Source organism: Taurulus bubalis (assembly GCF_910589615.1).
Source record: "Taurulus bubalis genome assembly, chromosome: 2".
In the NCBI taxonomy this organism is placed as follows: domain Eukaryota; kingdom Metazoa; phylum Chordata; class Actinopteri; order Perciformes; family Cottidae; genus Taurulus; species Taurulus bubalis.
Window position 1 is genome coordinate 31399966 of NC_136590.1, and position 15083 is coordinate 31415048.

The 15083-nt window shown below is 38.9% G+C and overlaps 2 protein-coding genes across 2 annotated transcripts; both read right to left on the reverse strand.

Moving 5' to 3' along the window:
• Positions 1 to 3529: 3529 nt before the first annotated feature.
• On the reverse strand, positions 3530 to 6410 carry prdx4 (peroxiredoxin 4). The gene is made up of 7 exons (XM_079214281.1): positions 6129 to 6410; positions 5031 to 5148; positions 4813 to 4929; positions 4474 to 4596; positions 4164 to 4294; positions 4015 to 4049; positions 3530 to 3649 (listed from the first exon to the last, which is right to left on the reverse strand). Exons 1-7 carry the CDS (start codon positions 6331 to 6333, stop codon positions 3599 to 3601), a joined length of 780 nt encoding a protein of 259 aa, XP_079070407.1. The 5' UTR covers positions 6334 to 6410; the 3' UTR covers positions 3530 to 3598.
• Positions 6411 to 7528: 1118 nt separating this feature from the next.
• pdha1a (pyruvate dehydrogenase E1 subunit alpha 1a) lies at positions 7529 to 13611 on the reverse strand. The gene is made up of 11 exons (XM_079234772.1): positions 13517 to 13611; positions 12224 to 12292; positions 11958 to 12131; positions 11593 to 11719; positions 11409 to 11500; positions 11203 to 11295; positions 10689 to 10844; positions 10399 to 10470; positions 10253 to 10320; positions 9794 to 9902; positions 7529 to 9418 (listed from the first exon to the last, which is right to left on the reverse strand). The coding sequence occupies exons 1-11, from the start codon at positions 13562 to 13564 to the stop codon at positions 9254 to 9256; spliced, it is 1173 nt and encodes a 390-aa protein (XP_079090898.1). The 5' UTR covers positions 13565 to 13611; the 3' UTR covers positions 7529 to 9253.
• Between the last annotated feature and the right edge of the window lie 1472 nt (positions 13612 to 15083).

Genomic DNA, 15083 nt, shown 5'->3' on the forward strand with positions numbered 1-15083 from the left:
AATAAGATATGTTACGTTAGTTCTCCACTGAAGCGGCTCTAGCCAGTAGTAGCCAGCTAGCGGGAGGATCGCTCCACACACACACACACACACACACACACACACACACACACACACACACACACACACACACACACACACACACACACACACACACACACACACACACACACACACTCGTTTTCCACAACAGATTTTCATTAGACGGCCGCTAGCGTCCGCCATTTTGTTAGCTTGATGTCTGGACGAATGCTAATTTTAACACCGATTGAAAACAATCCTTGGCGATGAGGAGTGATAATTGCGCTTCTTCTGGAGGTTGTAACGCGCATTGATGGTGAAATAAAATGTAAAAAAATAACGTTACCCAACGACGTCTGGCGGCTGCAAAGCTGCGCTCTTTTAAAGCGGGCGGACTAGCTAACCGGATAGGCCTTCACCAATTACGGCCTCTGTTAAGGCCCGGGCCTGAGAAGAAAAGGCCCAACCCTTTGCGGCCTCTCGGTGACAATGAAGAAATAAATTAAAAATACCACATGCATGCAAAAACAAAAGAGACGCGAACACGCACACATGCAAACATAACTCTGCAAACGGGAGCCCCAGGAGCAAACAAATAACCCGCGTACCAGATGTATGCTGCAGGGATGGCCTCCGTCCGCACCTCGGCTTCCCGGGCCGCCTGGTTCCCCCAGACTCGGGCTGGATTCAGTCGGGAATTTTGTGTTATTTGGGCGGGCCGGAGAGAATCAGAGAAGGAGGGGTTATGGGTTGTTTCTGGAGCTACGCTGAAAGCAAAGCAGGACGTCTGGAGCCAGATCTTGTCATGCTACAGCCCCCCGCTCCTCCAGCTCCGAGGCCGCCGTCAGCACACGTCACAGCCCGATAGCAGCAGGAAAATGCGGAAGGGTTGTGGTGGAAATCACACCGGCAGGCACCAAACAGGCCATAATCTGAGGACGGCTGGTCAAGCGGGGTTTGTCAAAACGTGCACTGTAGTGTTCATTTTAATTAGTTTATGCCCCGAGGTTGCTTTCGCTCGTGATGGGTTGAGGACTGCTTCGGTTAGTGCTGCTAAGGAGGTGGATAATAAAAAGTGATTAAACTATGACATCCAGACGGAGAGCATCCAACATTTAAACAAACCGCTGACTAGTTTTCCACCATGTCATAGTATCCGTTTCAGTAGTTTAAAACCCAATTGTTTCACACAAACAACCTCAACCTCCTGCTCAAAAATAAGAAATAGTTTTGGAATTATTATTATTTAGTAAAAAATACATGAAATTACAAATTAATGACTTTAATAGAGATAAGATTCCATTTTGACTTAACTACATTTATCTGACAGTTTATTTACAAATGAATATAGGCTATTGCATACACAGTTTGTATCCGCCTCTAACACATTAGTTTAAAATTAAACATTAAACAGTATGGGAATAGTTCAAATTAATCCCCAGTTAAAAGAAGTACTAATAAAATATCACTATATATAATTAATAGCACTACGAGGGACAATTCTGCTGCACAATAAGTACTTTTAATTGTGGTGTTTTAAATATATTTAGCTGATAATACTTACTTTATAAAAAAACACATTCAATACAGGATTTTTGCTTGTATTTATGTTTTTATGTTTTGGCACATGATGATATGGTATTTGTAATACTACAACCAAAGGTTCATTCCAAGGCTCCTCTTAATTTGGAAGTTATTACTTATATTATAAGTATGGATTCATTGGTAAGGGCAATACAACATATGATTGCTAAACAAAAACGTTGTGGCTTTTCACAAATCTTTATATAATTTTACCAATACAGGCCTCAAGTCCTTTTTCGGCTCTGGTGGCATCAGCCATCTTCTATGGAGTGGTCTAGTGGGGCAGCAGCATGTCGACTGCTGGCAGGAAGAGACTCAACAGGCTGGTTAAGGCCAGCTGTGTCCTGGGATGTCCTTCACTGGCAGTGTGGGAAGGAGAGATACCGCAGGTCCTTCCTTCCTCATGCTGTAAGACTGCACAATCAACATTGCTCCATATAAAACACACATGCCCAAAACAGGCAAATTATTCATTCGTGTGCACTATCATTATTAATGTCCACTATCCCCTTCTCCTGTTGAAAATTGCAAAATATCCCCACTGTTGGACTAATAAAGGATTCTCTTATTTAAAAAAAAATGTATCTTGGTAAAATATTAGGCTTTAAAATGTGGCTTACCTGTAAGAGTTGCTTCATATTGGAGACATTGTTGGTTTCAGCTTTCCGTATTATAGAACTGGTCATATTCTCCTTTTACCTTTGCTTACTTATCCTCTAAATAAAAGATTTGTTTCGTCATTCGCTCCTAAGTAGTTTAAAATCGTCTAGAGCTACATTGGCTGTGTCACACCAGTGGTACAGCAGCTTCAGTGACTTTACTTTGATACATCCCTGGTGTAGGACAAGTTCAATAGCCAATATTTGATCAAGCAGTTTATTTTCTTTTTGTGAGCTTATCTTTCTGTTCATCACTATGCTTAATTTGTATGTTGTTTAATAGGTAAATATATACCAGACAAGGATTAAAAAAAAAAAAGTCTCTAGAGATCAATAAAACATAATTCATTATGAAAAAGTAAGAGGGGAATATAAGCATTTAACAATAGAATTATTCTGTTGCCAAACAGTCAAATATACAGAAACACATTATTGATCTATTGATGGTCCCATTATTATATTGTATTGCTAATAAATTGTGCCTCCAATAAAAATGAAAATGAGTTGGGACATTTTAGGTTATCGCCAGACGGGTATAAGTATGTGACAGATTAACTCTGTATGGTCGCTCAGAGACAAGCTGTGATGTGGCGACATCTTTGGTGTGATGATTAATGAGGAAAGCATCTGAAAGTCAAATGTTTTGAGACTTTGTGTTGATACTCCAGTCGGCTCAGTGCCCTTTGGATGGACACATAATCAGAATTAAAAATGTGTTAGCTTCCCATAAAATTATATTATGGTGACTGTTTGGGGTGATCAAATGACAGCATGTCTTTTAGGGACAACGAATAGACTTAGTGTCTAGTTTGTCAATATCAGGCTTTATGCAATTGTTTGTCTGCTACTATGTACAAACCATAATACTCCCTCACAAACATGATATTTCAGTTGCAAGGCCTCAAATTAGTGTTCTGAACTTAGTGAACATCTAGAAATTATACAAACTCCACAACTTTTCTTTAACTTTGCAAAATACCACATTATGTTATTTTCTCCAGAGTTTCTCCCAGTCATTAGTCAGCTACATTTTCAGTTAATGTTCCCCACAGGCACCGTTTGATACGTTTCATTCCCTTTGTTTATAACAAAGCAGTAAAGTGATGGTTGTTTTATCATGTATTTAATCTTTTGAGTTGTCCTAACTGACAGAGCCTGTGCCTTTGAAACGTTCTGCAGAAATGAAAAAAATCTAAAAGCATAAACTGATCTTAAAACTGCCAGTTACCTGGTCAAATGAAACTAGCAGAGTAGACAGCATTTTATGAAAACACATTTTATTTGTACTTTCAATAAGTGATGGATTTCACAGACTTTGACGACAGGAACGCAGATCAGTTCAGTTTATCAAAATACTTCAGCTTGCCTGAAGGGTCGGGAATGATCTGTGGGAGAGAATTAATTAAATTACTGCACAATGAGAAATATACTTTGTGTATTCTCTGTATCAGGCTGTGACTAATGCAGATCCCTGACAACAAACTAGCCCCGCTTTCCACGTGTTTCCCAAATATTAGTTTGTTCTGCACTTCACAACAAAAAACTTCTTGTGAGGCCACAAACTAAATAGTCAGGCAACGCTCCCAGTGGCAGGGCGTTTCTCTGTGTAAATGCTTTTTGCCAAAAAATACACTATTTGTAAGCTGGACACAAAGAGACGGATTTGTAAATACACGGTTCTTGATCGGAGATTTGTCTTTGAACAACACTAGTTAAAGACCAAGGATCCAAATCAGTCAGATATACTCACTGTGTCACTGCCTGGCTTCCATCCGGCTGGACAAACTGTAAGAAAATTAACCAATTGCAGTCACCACAAGTAAAATAGCTCACAGAATCAATGATATACATTGAAAAACAGCTATTCATGTTACTGCTGTTTAAATGAGCTCCTTTTACCTTCTCCATGTTTGTCCGTGTACTGGAAGGCCTGCACGAGCCGCAGAGTCTCATCCACGGATCTTCCCACCGGAAGATCGTTCATGGTGATCTGCCTCAAGGTGCCTTTGTCATCAATGATGAAGAGTCCTCTAAAAGACAGACGGACAGATAAGCGTGAGTGACTTATGACTAGTGAGTTATGGAGCACATTGTAGAAGCATCAAATGTCATTCATATACATTTTTAAGTGTTTCATACCGATAACCTATCAACTTTTGTTGCCTATAAAACGTAGATAACGGCAATAACAGCAAATGTGGAACCGTACCTCAGTGTGTGTCCCTGGTCCTCCAGGTAGACTCCATAGTCTTTTGCGATCTGGTGAGTGAGGTCAGATAACAGAGGTATTCTCATTTTTCCAAGTCCACCCTGCTTTCTGGGTGTATTGATCCTGTTAATGACAAGAAAAATAAAGCTGTTGTGAGTGTACAATTTAGATAAATGAGTCACGCCTTAACATCATCTTGAACCCCTAAAATGTATTTATTGAAATTCCAAAGTATTTAGATCATTATTCGACTTAAGTCAGTCTACTTCAGAACGTCTGGTGTTGTTATTAGGTTTTGTCTGAGTGCATCTTGCGGGTGTAATGGGGACACAACCTTACCAGGCAAGGTGGGTGAACTGGGAGTCGACAGAGCAGGCGACCACCTCTGCATTGATGGCTTGAAACTCATGCATGCGATCACTGAATGCAATGATCTCGGTGGGGCAGACAAATGTGCTGCAAAAGAAAGAACAAACACACATTTACATGAGGAGGGCTCTGTTGTGCAACAACATAAATTAAGTGATTATGTCATGCGCTTCTCAGAAGTTACTCACAAGTCCAGAGGATAGAAGAAGAAGACGAGATATTTGCCCTTGTAGTCCGACAGCTTCGTCTCCTTGAATTCGCCATTAATGACGGCTGTTCCTTCCCAGTGTGGCGCAGGCTTTGAAACTTAGGTAGGAAAAAAAAAATACATGGATTAATAAAACCAGGAATTATTACTGTAATTGTGTGTTTTGATGCTGCAATGTTTTTTTTTTTCAGGAAAAATGGAAGATTACAGTAGTGTTAAGACTGATAATCTTCAGTATTTGTGCACTTTTAAACATGTCGATCTAAGTCTAATATAAGTATTCAACCCATAAGTATTTTAAGTGTACATATCGAAACTGAAATGATTGTCTTTATATTACTTTAAATGTTTAACTTTACCTCTATATTTGTTTGTATTCACATTTGAGATGGATCCTCCTCTGTTGCTCTCCCTCAGGTTTGAATTTTGATCTGCATTGTTATGCCCAATATGGCTCAGTATAACACACTTTTGCGCTTTGTTTTTTTTCTCATGTCTATATTTGAAATATTTCTGTTTTCTCTGAGGTTACATGTTTTCTCTATTCGGTTGTACATGCCAGTCCAATCACATTGCATATGCAACATTGCAATGGGCAACATAAAGCAAGTGAACAAGTGCATCTGTTGGCATGAATATAATGACTAACTGAAACAGTTGCATTTACTTACAAGACTGCATTTCATATAGACTCATACATTTGCACGTGAGTTTTATGGACGTGTCTGATGGTTTTCAAAGTAATCAGCAGTGTTGATCATGTGTTAAAGGGGCGGAAGGAGACGCAATCCCAATACATTTTATAGAATGACGTGTCCTAAAAAAACTCTCCTGACAAGTCAGGCCTCCTTTCTGAGTGACATTAACATCTTACAGCTGTCAACTAAGAAATACACAATAAGACACAGACAATCAAATACGAGCGCAATAAGTTATATTGTCCTGACAGCAGGACGGATCACCACGCTGCAGCTGCTGCTGTCTTTGTCAGGGAAAAAAAACAAACAATATCACTGCGCACTTTCATGATGCAAACACGAACTTTGCACCTCTGGATGAACTCAGGAGACACACTCACTCTTGGCTTTGCTGAGGTGCAGGGAATGGTCGGACACGGGCACGCGGAAAGCCTCTCCAGGATAGACGTGTCCTCCCGCGTAGTTGTGACACTGGGAGTTTTTCACATTTGCGCCTTCCTCTGCAGATGTGGCGAGGAGGAGGAGAGCGGCGCAGAGCGCACGGAAGAGCTGCTTCTTTATATTAGTGTGCAAGAGAGACTCCATCGCGTCGTTGCAACCACTGGCCACTGAATGGTATGTGTTTCAGCCTTTTGGCAGAATTTAATCAACCTTCTTCCTCCTCCTCCTCCTCTTCTTTCTCTTCTTCTTCTTGATGCAGGTTTTGCAGCAGCTCGCCAGCTGATTGTTGCATTACCGCCATCTCCTGGAGCTAATTAAATGGAGCATAAAATACAACTCCCTGGCCATATTTACACTAAGCCGTCCTTTACTTTTGAATTCTTGACATTCATCACAAACTTTAAGTGGTTTGACATTACTGTTCTTGCTTTCTCTAAGTATTTCTTTATCTAGTTTAATCTGAAATCGTATTATTGATTATCTTCACTCCATGTCTATATTGTATATGTATTCTTATGACTGTATATTAATATTAAACCCATCAGTAAACGCCCGTAGATTCTATATATTTAAGGCTCATGTAGTTGATGACCTACTTTATTTTATTTGTTTTCCTAACCTTACCTGAATAATTTCAAGTGGGCTTTTAATTGTACAATACAATGAATGGTATTTAATGTTCATGATTCATTTGCAACGTAGTTTTATACATCATGTATTTACTTGTTATATTGTGTCATTTTAGAAACAAACATTCCCACAAGGAAGAGTGAGTGTATTTATTGCCTCGTGTTGATCAGGAGGAAATAAATAATGACAATTAAAAAATAAAGATAAGTTTATTCTTACTGGTGCATCCCATTTTTACCTTCATTACTATATCATCACTGTTACTGTCATACTCATTCAACATCTAACCTGTTTTGTGCTAACCTGCTGTCAAAGTTTTCGCCCCCTGACTAAATTATTGTTGTTGTAGTTATTGTATAAGACTGAAACATGGAGAGCACAGCTACTCTCACATTTCGAAGATGTCTCACATGGTTTATAGACAAATGATGGTTCGGCGTTGTTGCCCGTTTTTAGCCGTATGTCTATTATCTGTGCATTTAGATACATCATATTCATTGTATGTGTACACACTTAACGCTGATTCTGATTATATAAATGACAATATATTAATAGAGGTACCTTGCTGTAAAACTGAGCAACAGGGCTATTGGGTCCACCAGGTTACATGTTGGTCACTAACACATTTACATCAGTAGGTCATGGCCGGTCAAAGAAAGGGACAATTTACCCAACATACATACAGGCAAAGAAGAGTACAACAACGCAGTATCTTACAGTCGGTTTATTACAGGGACACAGATAAGACCAATGTTTCAATGGAGTGTTTGCCTGCGTCGATGTAACAGTTTCCTTCAACAAATACTCCCACTGTGGTATTTTCAGTTGTACGAAGACAAGTACTGACATTAAACATTTTAGTCCATCTTCTTATTTGACGAAATCATTTTCACATTACAAAGAAAATACCCTTCCCTTCTGCTTCCCTTTAAAGGTTTAAAGCATTTTTGCAATGTTTAAGAATACTATTGACTAAGGAACACAGCAGCTTGCTGTTAGCAGTGTTGATATGAAGGTTTTTATTTTGCTACCCGAACTGTCAGCACAGTCATTTTTCTTTTAACAATGTTTTCAAGTACTTGACAAGAAAAAAAGAGACTGAAATAAAAAATGACTATGTATCCCTATACATTTGAGCCAATAATGTACCACGACTGATGTGGTAAAATAGAGCAAGACGTTAATGTAGCCCACAAAGCTACTGAACCAAACATCTCTTTGATTTAGAAACTTGATGTGAACAATGAAACTACTCCCATGAACGCAGTCGGACTAAAAGCCACCATGTTTACGTTCATCATTTTTTGCAGGCCATAGAGGTTTCAGCCTGTGGTAACGCGAGCGTGACTATTTACACACATGTACATCAGAAAATGAATACGATCTTCCCAGAGTGTATGAAAATGAGCGGTTTATGTTTGTGTCATGAACACAATGTGAACACCATCTGACTTTCAGATGCATGGAGTCAGCTGCTCGGCTTGGAGTGTGACGAACACGCGAAGACACATCTAAACACGAGATCTGCCAGGCACGTTTGGTTTGGCAAGACAAATTAAAATATTAAAAACCTTTACCTCTGTATTCACTACCCTCTCTTGCATACAGTATTTTGAAAGATAAATATATGGAGACATATTGAGAAAGTTGATAGTAACATTGGTCTTTGTAACAAGGGGTTGAATAAAATAAAGACAAGAACTAGTAAACTCAAACTGAATGATTTATCATGTACACTTCAGTATAACGAGTACAAAGCCAATTGTACAGGTCAGTCTCTTTATGAGATTAACAGTGATGGATGGGCATTTGCTTCACTACACCTCAAACGTGACCAGAGAAAACTATCAAACAAGCACATTTAGAATCTACTAAATATATTCACTTTCTGACTTGATGCTTAATTTTAAGAGACCTCGATATTCCTTAAAATAGCTTAAGTCATTTATTGAGCTTCCCTCTCAATTAAAAATAATTATTCACAGGTATTAATTCATATATTTTGGTGCATGTACGTCATACATGAGTGAAGACTTTAAATAATCCACTCACTCTCAGGGATGGTGATTGTAATTAATATACATAAAACGAAAGCTATACAATGTGGCAAGTTGGCAAATACCTTAATATTTTTACTAAAACTATAAATAAATAGGGGACATAATGTCATAAGACTATGGAACACTGACAAAGAAACTAACTTTAGGTTGTTTTGTACACTGAAACCTTTTGAAGATTATCCAGTTTAGTGTCTTTGTTTTATCGACTGTTAAACTGTACAGCATTGAAATAAATGTACTTGTTGATGGTTCAAGCTCTGGGTCCGAGGCACGAGTTTATGGGACATTGTATGATGTGCGTGTATACACGTGAAGAAAAGGGTGTTTAATATGTTGCTGGGTGAATGACGTGATGAAAAATGGGTGATAAAACTTTAGCTAACAGACTTCAGCTTGATCCACGGGTTCGTGCTGCGCACATCCATGGGTGGATCGTTTTTAAAAATATGGTTGCACAATTCTTCCAGTGGGGGTTCAGGATCCGTGGTGGCAAACTGAGCAGCATCTTCAATTTCCTTCCTCACCGACACATCGATCTCCTGCAGACACATTTAGAAGATTATAGTTATTTGCTGCTTGACTTTTAGTGAACAGCGAAGGAACAGCGAAGGAAATGTGGTTAAGCAGGTGTACTGTTCAATTAATACAGACCTGACTCTACTTCAAAACGTTTACTAACGGAGTCACAATAAAATATGCTTCTCTCGTCTTTTTAATACATTTTTGGAATTATTCCAACCAACAATCTTGTTGAATACAAATCGAAACACTCTTGGATTAAAAACGTTACACAATATAAAAAGGAAAACATATTTTTTTAAATCACTAAGGATGATACAGACATGTCAACTCTTTAGTGGACAACTTGCTCTAGCAGCATTTTCTTTTAAATATTTAACAGACAGATGTGTTACCTTGAGCTCCTCCACGCTGGCCATGTTGTTGCTGAGCATGCGGTCCTTCAGCAAGGAGATGGGGTCACTCTTACCACGGACCTCCTGGATCTCCTCACGCGTGCGGTAGCTGAGGGGAGAGATTGGTGCAGGGATGTTGTGGGGATGCACTAATACAACAATTCTTTTCAGGGCTGACGCCAAATGCAAGTGCTACAACATCATCACTTGACAATCTGGGTATTGCAAGTCCACTACAGCGGGAGGGAGGGTACATGAAGACTATGGTGGGACAGTGGCAGAAGCAAGGGGCAGCAGCACAGTGAAGCTAAAATTGGAAGGTCAGATTATCATCAATAAATAAATAAAATTATTAATGAATTTTAAAAAAGTGTTATAAAAATATTATACGTATAGTAATTAGTTACAGCAAATACCTATATTTAAACAAATACCAAATTACAAAAGGGGATCATTTACCTGACACCAGGATCACTCATACTGTGTCCATGATAGCGGTAGGTCTGAAGCTCCATGAGAATGGGACCCTGATGAAAGGTAGGACAAAAATAACTGACGATCTAGTTTACTGCTTAATAATAAAAATAATAATGTTTTTAACTCACTTTCCCAGCTCGGCAGTGATCCGCTGCAAACTTGGTTGCTTCCCGAACACACAGAACATCCATCCCATCCACCTACACACAAAAACGTTTTTTTTTTTAAAAATAAAATAGTGCGTGTACAAAGGGCACAGTGTCGTTTATGAAGTTGCGGACATTTGTTCTCACCAGATATCTTACAATATATCTCAAATTGACAAACATACCTGGCTGTGCAAAAGCATATAAATAACAAACTAATTATGTTGTCGGTTTTATGAATGCGGGAAAACATATAAAGAGAAAAACAGTACCCGGAGACCAGGAATGTAGTCTCCTCTCTTGTAGTAGTCTGTGCTGGCTGCAGATCTCTCCACTGGCGTGCCCATGCCATATCGGTTGTTCTCACAGATGAAGATGGCGGGCAGCTTCCAAAGTGCTGCCATATTGTAGGTTTCAAAAATCTGACCCTATGAAATACACAAAGTATGTCTTTGTTAATTTCTTTTGTTGACATTATTGAGTTTACATTAGAAATATACAGCAAAGTAGATCTTCTACAAATCTGTTTATACAGACAGCTTAGGAAGTGTTTTATTTTATCTTTTTGGAGAGTTGTACCATTTCACTCTTTATGACAAACTTTTTAATCAAAAAGGAAGAGAAACAGATAAATGTGTGAACTTAATTTCAATGTATTGGATTCATCAATAAACTTGCTAATCCAATTTTTTGAAGAAAGACTGTCTTCTACTATTGAAAGAAGCTGCTATCGAGGGCTATTGAGGGGGTAATTAAACATAGCGAGACTAAAACTCTGTTCTATACCTGGTTGGCAGCGCCGTCACCATAGAGACTGACAGACAGCTCATTCTTGCCCTGATACTTGCAGGCCAGAGCCACACCAGCACCCAGAGGAACCTGCGAAGAATCCAGAGATGTCCAAGGTTACATGATATAAATCTTAATGTATAAGGGCCTGTGTCAACACAGCATTTTTTTCTGAGCACCAGCGTCCCATTTCTGTGACATACCTGAGCTCCAACAATTCCATTTCCCCCGTAGAAGTTTTTAGTGTACATGTGCATAGAGCCTCCTTTGCCCTTCGCAATTCCGCTTCTTCTGCCTGTAAATTCAAAACAAAAATGTCTCAAAATCAACAGTGATTGGAGCTTGAAATCCTCTATGAATGTCAATGCCTCAGCATTGCAGACTGACCAGTGAGCTCAGCCATGATCTCCTTCACAGTCCCTCCTCTGGTGTAAGTGTAGCCGTGAGCGCGGTAAGCAGTGATCAGGTGGTCTGTCAAATTAATTCCTGCTTCGATACCAACTGCACAGGCTTCCTACAAGCAGAAACCAAACAAAAAACACTGAGAAAATTGGGATAGATTAAAACAATTTCTTACATTCATATTTTGAAATCATTTTACAGAATACTAAACGTCGGTTTTAAAATACATGATATCCGATTGCATTTATAAAAAAGACCTTTTTTATTCTTCCCAGAGCAGCAAACAAATAATTACTAGGGACTATATTTTCACTGCATCTAGTTTAGGAACAATTATAATGCAATCCAACCTGGCCGTCATACAAGTGGCAGAATCCTCTGATGATCTTCTGCTTATACAGCTGATCTGCTTTCAGCTCCATACGCCTGATGGTCTGCATGATGCGGTAGTACTTCAGACCCTCATCCCGAGTCATAACCACCTGAGTGGCCGGAGCCTCATCCAGCTTGTGGATGTCACATTTCTAGGAGGGAAGAAAATACCCATAAAACGCACAACCGGCCATGTGTATTGATCAGTTTAGCAGAAGAAAAAAACTAGGTGTTTAAAGCGTACCTTTATTTCAAAGCTAGCCTCGGTTGTGAAGTCAGCATATGTGCGTGCTGACACGACCGCTGCAGCTCCCTGCAGTGGGAAAAAGGAGTTTTATTATTCGTTTAAACAAAAGGTTTTAACATTTTCAATACGACACCTGAGTTTCAGTATTAACATAAAACAATACTCTATTTCTTACTTTAGAATATATGAACATGTTTTTCTGCAAAAATGTTTTTCCCATTTCACAAAATAAGTTAATATACATATATATATATTAATACATGTACTGAAAACAAGCAGCTGTAGTGGAACTTTAAATATAAATTATCAGCACCTTTATGACAGATCAGATTATGAGCCTGACCAGACAGATGGCAGCATTCAGTACTTCAGTCAGCAAATAACACATTTGGTTGGTACCAGAAGAGTACCAAGGTTTGATACCCTGACCTAAAATCTGCTACCAGCAGATAACCTTTGGGTAACCAGTAGAGCATAAATAGACACTGCTACACATAAAACACAAGCAAAGTCCCATAAAATATAACACATATTTAAAAATTAAACTTCTTAGACAATAGTGTATTAGACAATCGCAGAGCTCGACAGACAGATGCCAGTCAACCCTATATATATATATATATATATATATATATATATATATATATATATATATATAGTTACCTTTCGACACAATTAGTAAGGACAGGAAATCATCAAGGTTTTCCTGCTAATCTTCTGACAATTAAGTAAAATGTCTAATACAAGAGCTTTAAACTGACATAACTACTGATTCAGGTGGGCTATATCTCTCACAATGTACTAACGTTAAACGCATTGCATATTTCCGAATAGTCTTTATAAAGAAATGTATCTAATTCTGTTCAGCAGGACAGTTAAAAAGGTATCCGAGGTTTAACTTAAATGACAATAAAAACAAGGTACCAGCCTCTTTTTTTAAAGCAAGTTACTTGGTGTCAGTTCACATAAAACAACATAAAACCGTGAAAACACCGCGCCTGACAGTATAATGAGAACAAAGGAGTTAAACTAGCGTTACATGAAATCTGCATTATGGGAATAATACTACGTGACACAACCTTTACTACCCTAAAACACTGAAGCGATCACGTAGAGTTTGTATATGTATGTGCAGACTTTAGCTGAGTTAGCCAAACAAGCTATCGCTCGGCCTTACAAGGTCAGCACAGCGAGGGCAGTCTTTTCGGGGTAAACGCTGGAGGTCTTAGAGGGAGACTGTCGGGCAGGGCTTGGCTAACACCGTCCCTTGTTTAAATTGTATATACTCACATTTCTCTGAGCACAAGCCCTCAGCACGTGAGAGATATTGGTCAGCATCTTTCCTGAGCTCGCTCAATACAATCCCTACACGGCTACGTCCTTCTGTCAGGCTACGTCCTTCCGGTTCTTCTTCTTCGTCTTCATCTTTGTGGGTTTTATGGCAGACTAGGTGCCTACAGCGCACTGCCTCCTCGCTCTGGACGGAATAGTCACTACATCTCCCTTATGGCATACATCTTTGGATACAGGGAGTATAGTCTGAAGAAAACAAATTATATATATTTTTTAAAGAAATGTAGCTTCTATATTCACATTCCCCTAGCAGAGTCTTAAAAAGTAAGTAGGGAGGCAAAGAAGTACAGTATATGAACTGAGTGGGGCAGACTCAGTTCACATACTATCGCAATAAAATCTTTCGAAAGGGAATATGGTCCATGGACTGGCAAAATCAAAAGTCTTGAAGGGAGCCCAAGCTGACCATTTTAAATGAACACTTGTAACTGTTATCCTTAGATCTGCAAAGTACACTTTATTTGAGCTTTCGAGCCTACATAATCGGTTGTGAAAATTCTGCTCAGAGAGATACTCAGGGAGAATATCACAATTATAACAGATGTTAGTGTCAGATTCTGTGACCTGATTTGAGATTTCAGAAATGTGCCTTCAGGTCACAGCTGCTTTATTATCCTGTCAAATTAATTGTAAATACCTCACCTTAGTGCATATTCTTAAATTTATGTATTATCTGGCTCACAGTAATTCTGTGATGTACTTCAACACAGAATTACAAGTTGTTTTTTGGACTACAGACAAAATAATGCTAACATGTGCAGTTTGCAATGCACTTTAGTTGATGAGCACTTAAAGACAATATTACATTCACTCAGTACAGAGAGATGGAATAATGGGGAGGATTTGGGGGCCCGCAGCTAATTTCTGCCCTGCGGGGACCCAAATCAACTGTGGCCTCTGCAAAGGCTTTTATTATGGTCAGATATCATCAAAACAGCTCCTTTTCAAAAAGGTGATTACAAGAGACTTTATCTAAATGAATGGTTCACAAAGTCATGATATCAGAATGGTGTGTGCAATGGTGTGCAATGCTAACTCTTAGCTGTCAATATTTGTTCGATCAATGCAGCTTTTTTATTCATGGCTCCACCAGATTGATCTTTAAAAAAAAACACAAATATAAAATGCAATTGTACTAATAATAATAACAATGATGGTAATAATTATAATAGTTATTATTTACAGTATGTTTTCAATTTACGAGGTATCTACAAGTGAGGGGGGGCTAATCAAAACTTGAATCTATTTTCAAGGTATCGATGGTTAACTTCTTATTTATTGTGATAAGATCAAGTTAGGAAACAGTTAATTGTTGCATTAATACACGTGCAAACTGGACCTATAGGCGAGCACGCACTGATTCTGCGTGTGCCCCCCCTGCCTGCTACATTTGGTTTGAGCTGCGTGCACAGAGGAAGTCTCCCCCATCCACCCGTGAAGCGACAGCTCGTGTATTAGGACGGGCTCGATTGTGTGCGCATCATCCTCTCCAGCTCCATCCTCT

Excerpts from the sequence above, each read along its gene's own strand:
- prdx4 (XM_079214281.1), bottom strand. The coding sequence starts at position 6,333 with ATGGAGTCTCTCTTGCACACTAATATAAAGAAGCAGCTCTTCCGTGCG. Across the intron at positions 4,295-4,473 it reads GACCAGGGACACACACTGAG|AGGACTCTTCATCATTGATG; the intron begins GTACGGTTCCAC and ends TCTGTCTTTTAG. Across the intron at positions 4,050-4,163 it reads CACGGACAAACATGGAGAAG|TTTGTCCAGCCGGATGGAAG; the intron begins GTAAAAGGAGCT and ends ATTTTCTTACAG.
- pdha1a (XM_079234772.1), bottom strand. The coding sequence starts at position 13,564 with ATGCTGACCAATATCTCTCACGTGCTGAGGGCTTGTGCTCAGAGAAAT. Across the intron at positions 12,132-12,223 it reads AGGCTAGCTTTGAAATAAAG|AAATGTGACATCCACAAGCT; the intron begins GTACGCTTTAAA and ends CTTCCCTCCTAG. Across the intron at positions 11,296-11,408 it reads ATGGAATTGTTGGAGCTCAG|GTTCCTCTGGGTGCTGGTGT; the intron begins GTATGTCACAGA and ends GATTCTTCGCAG.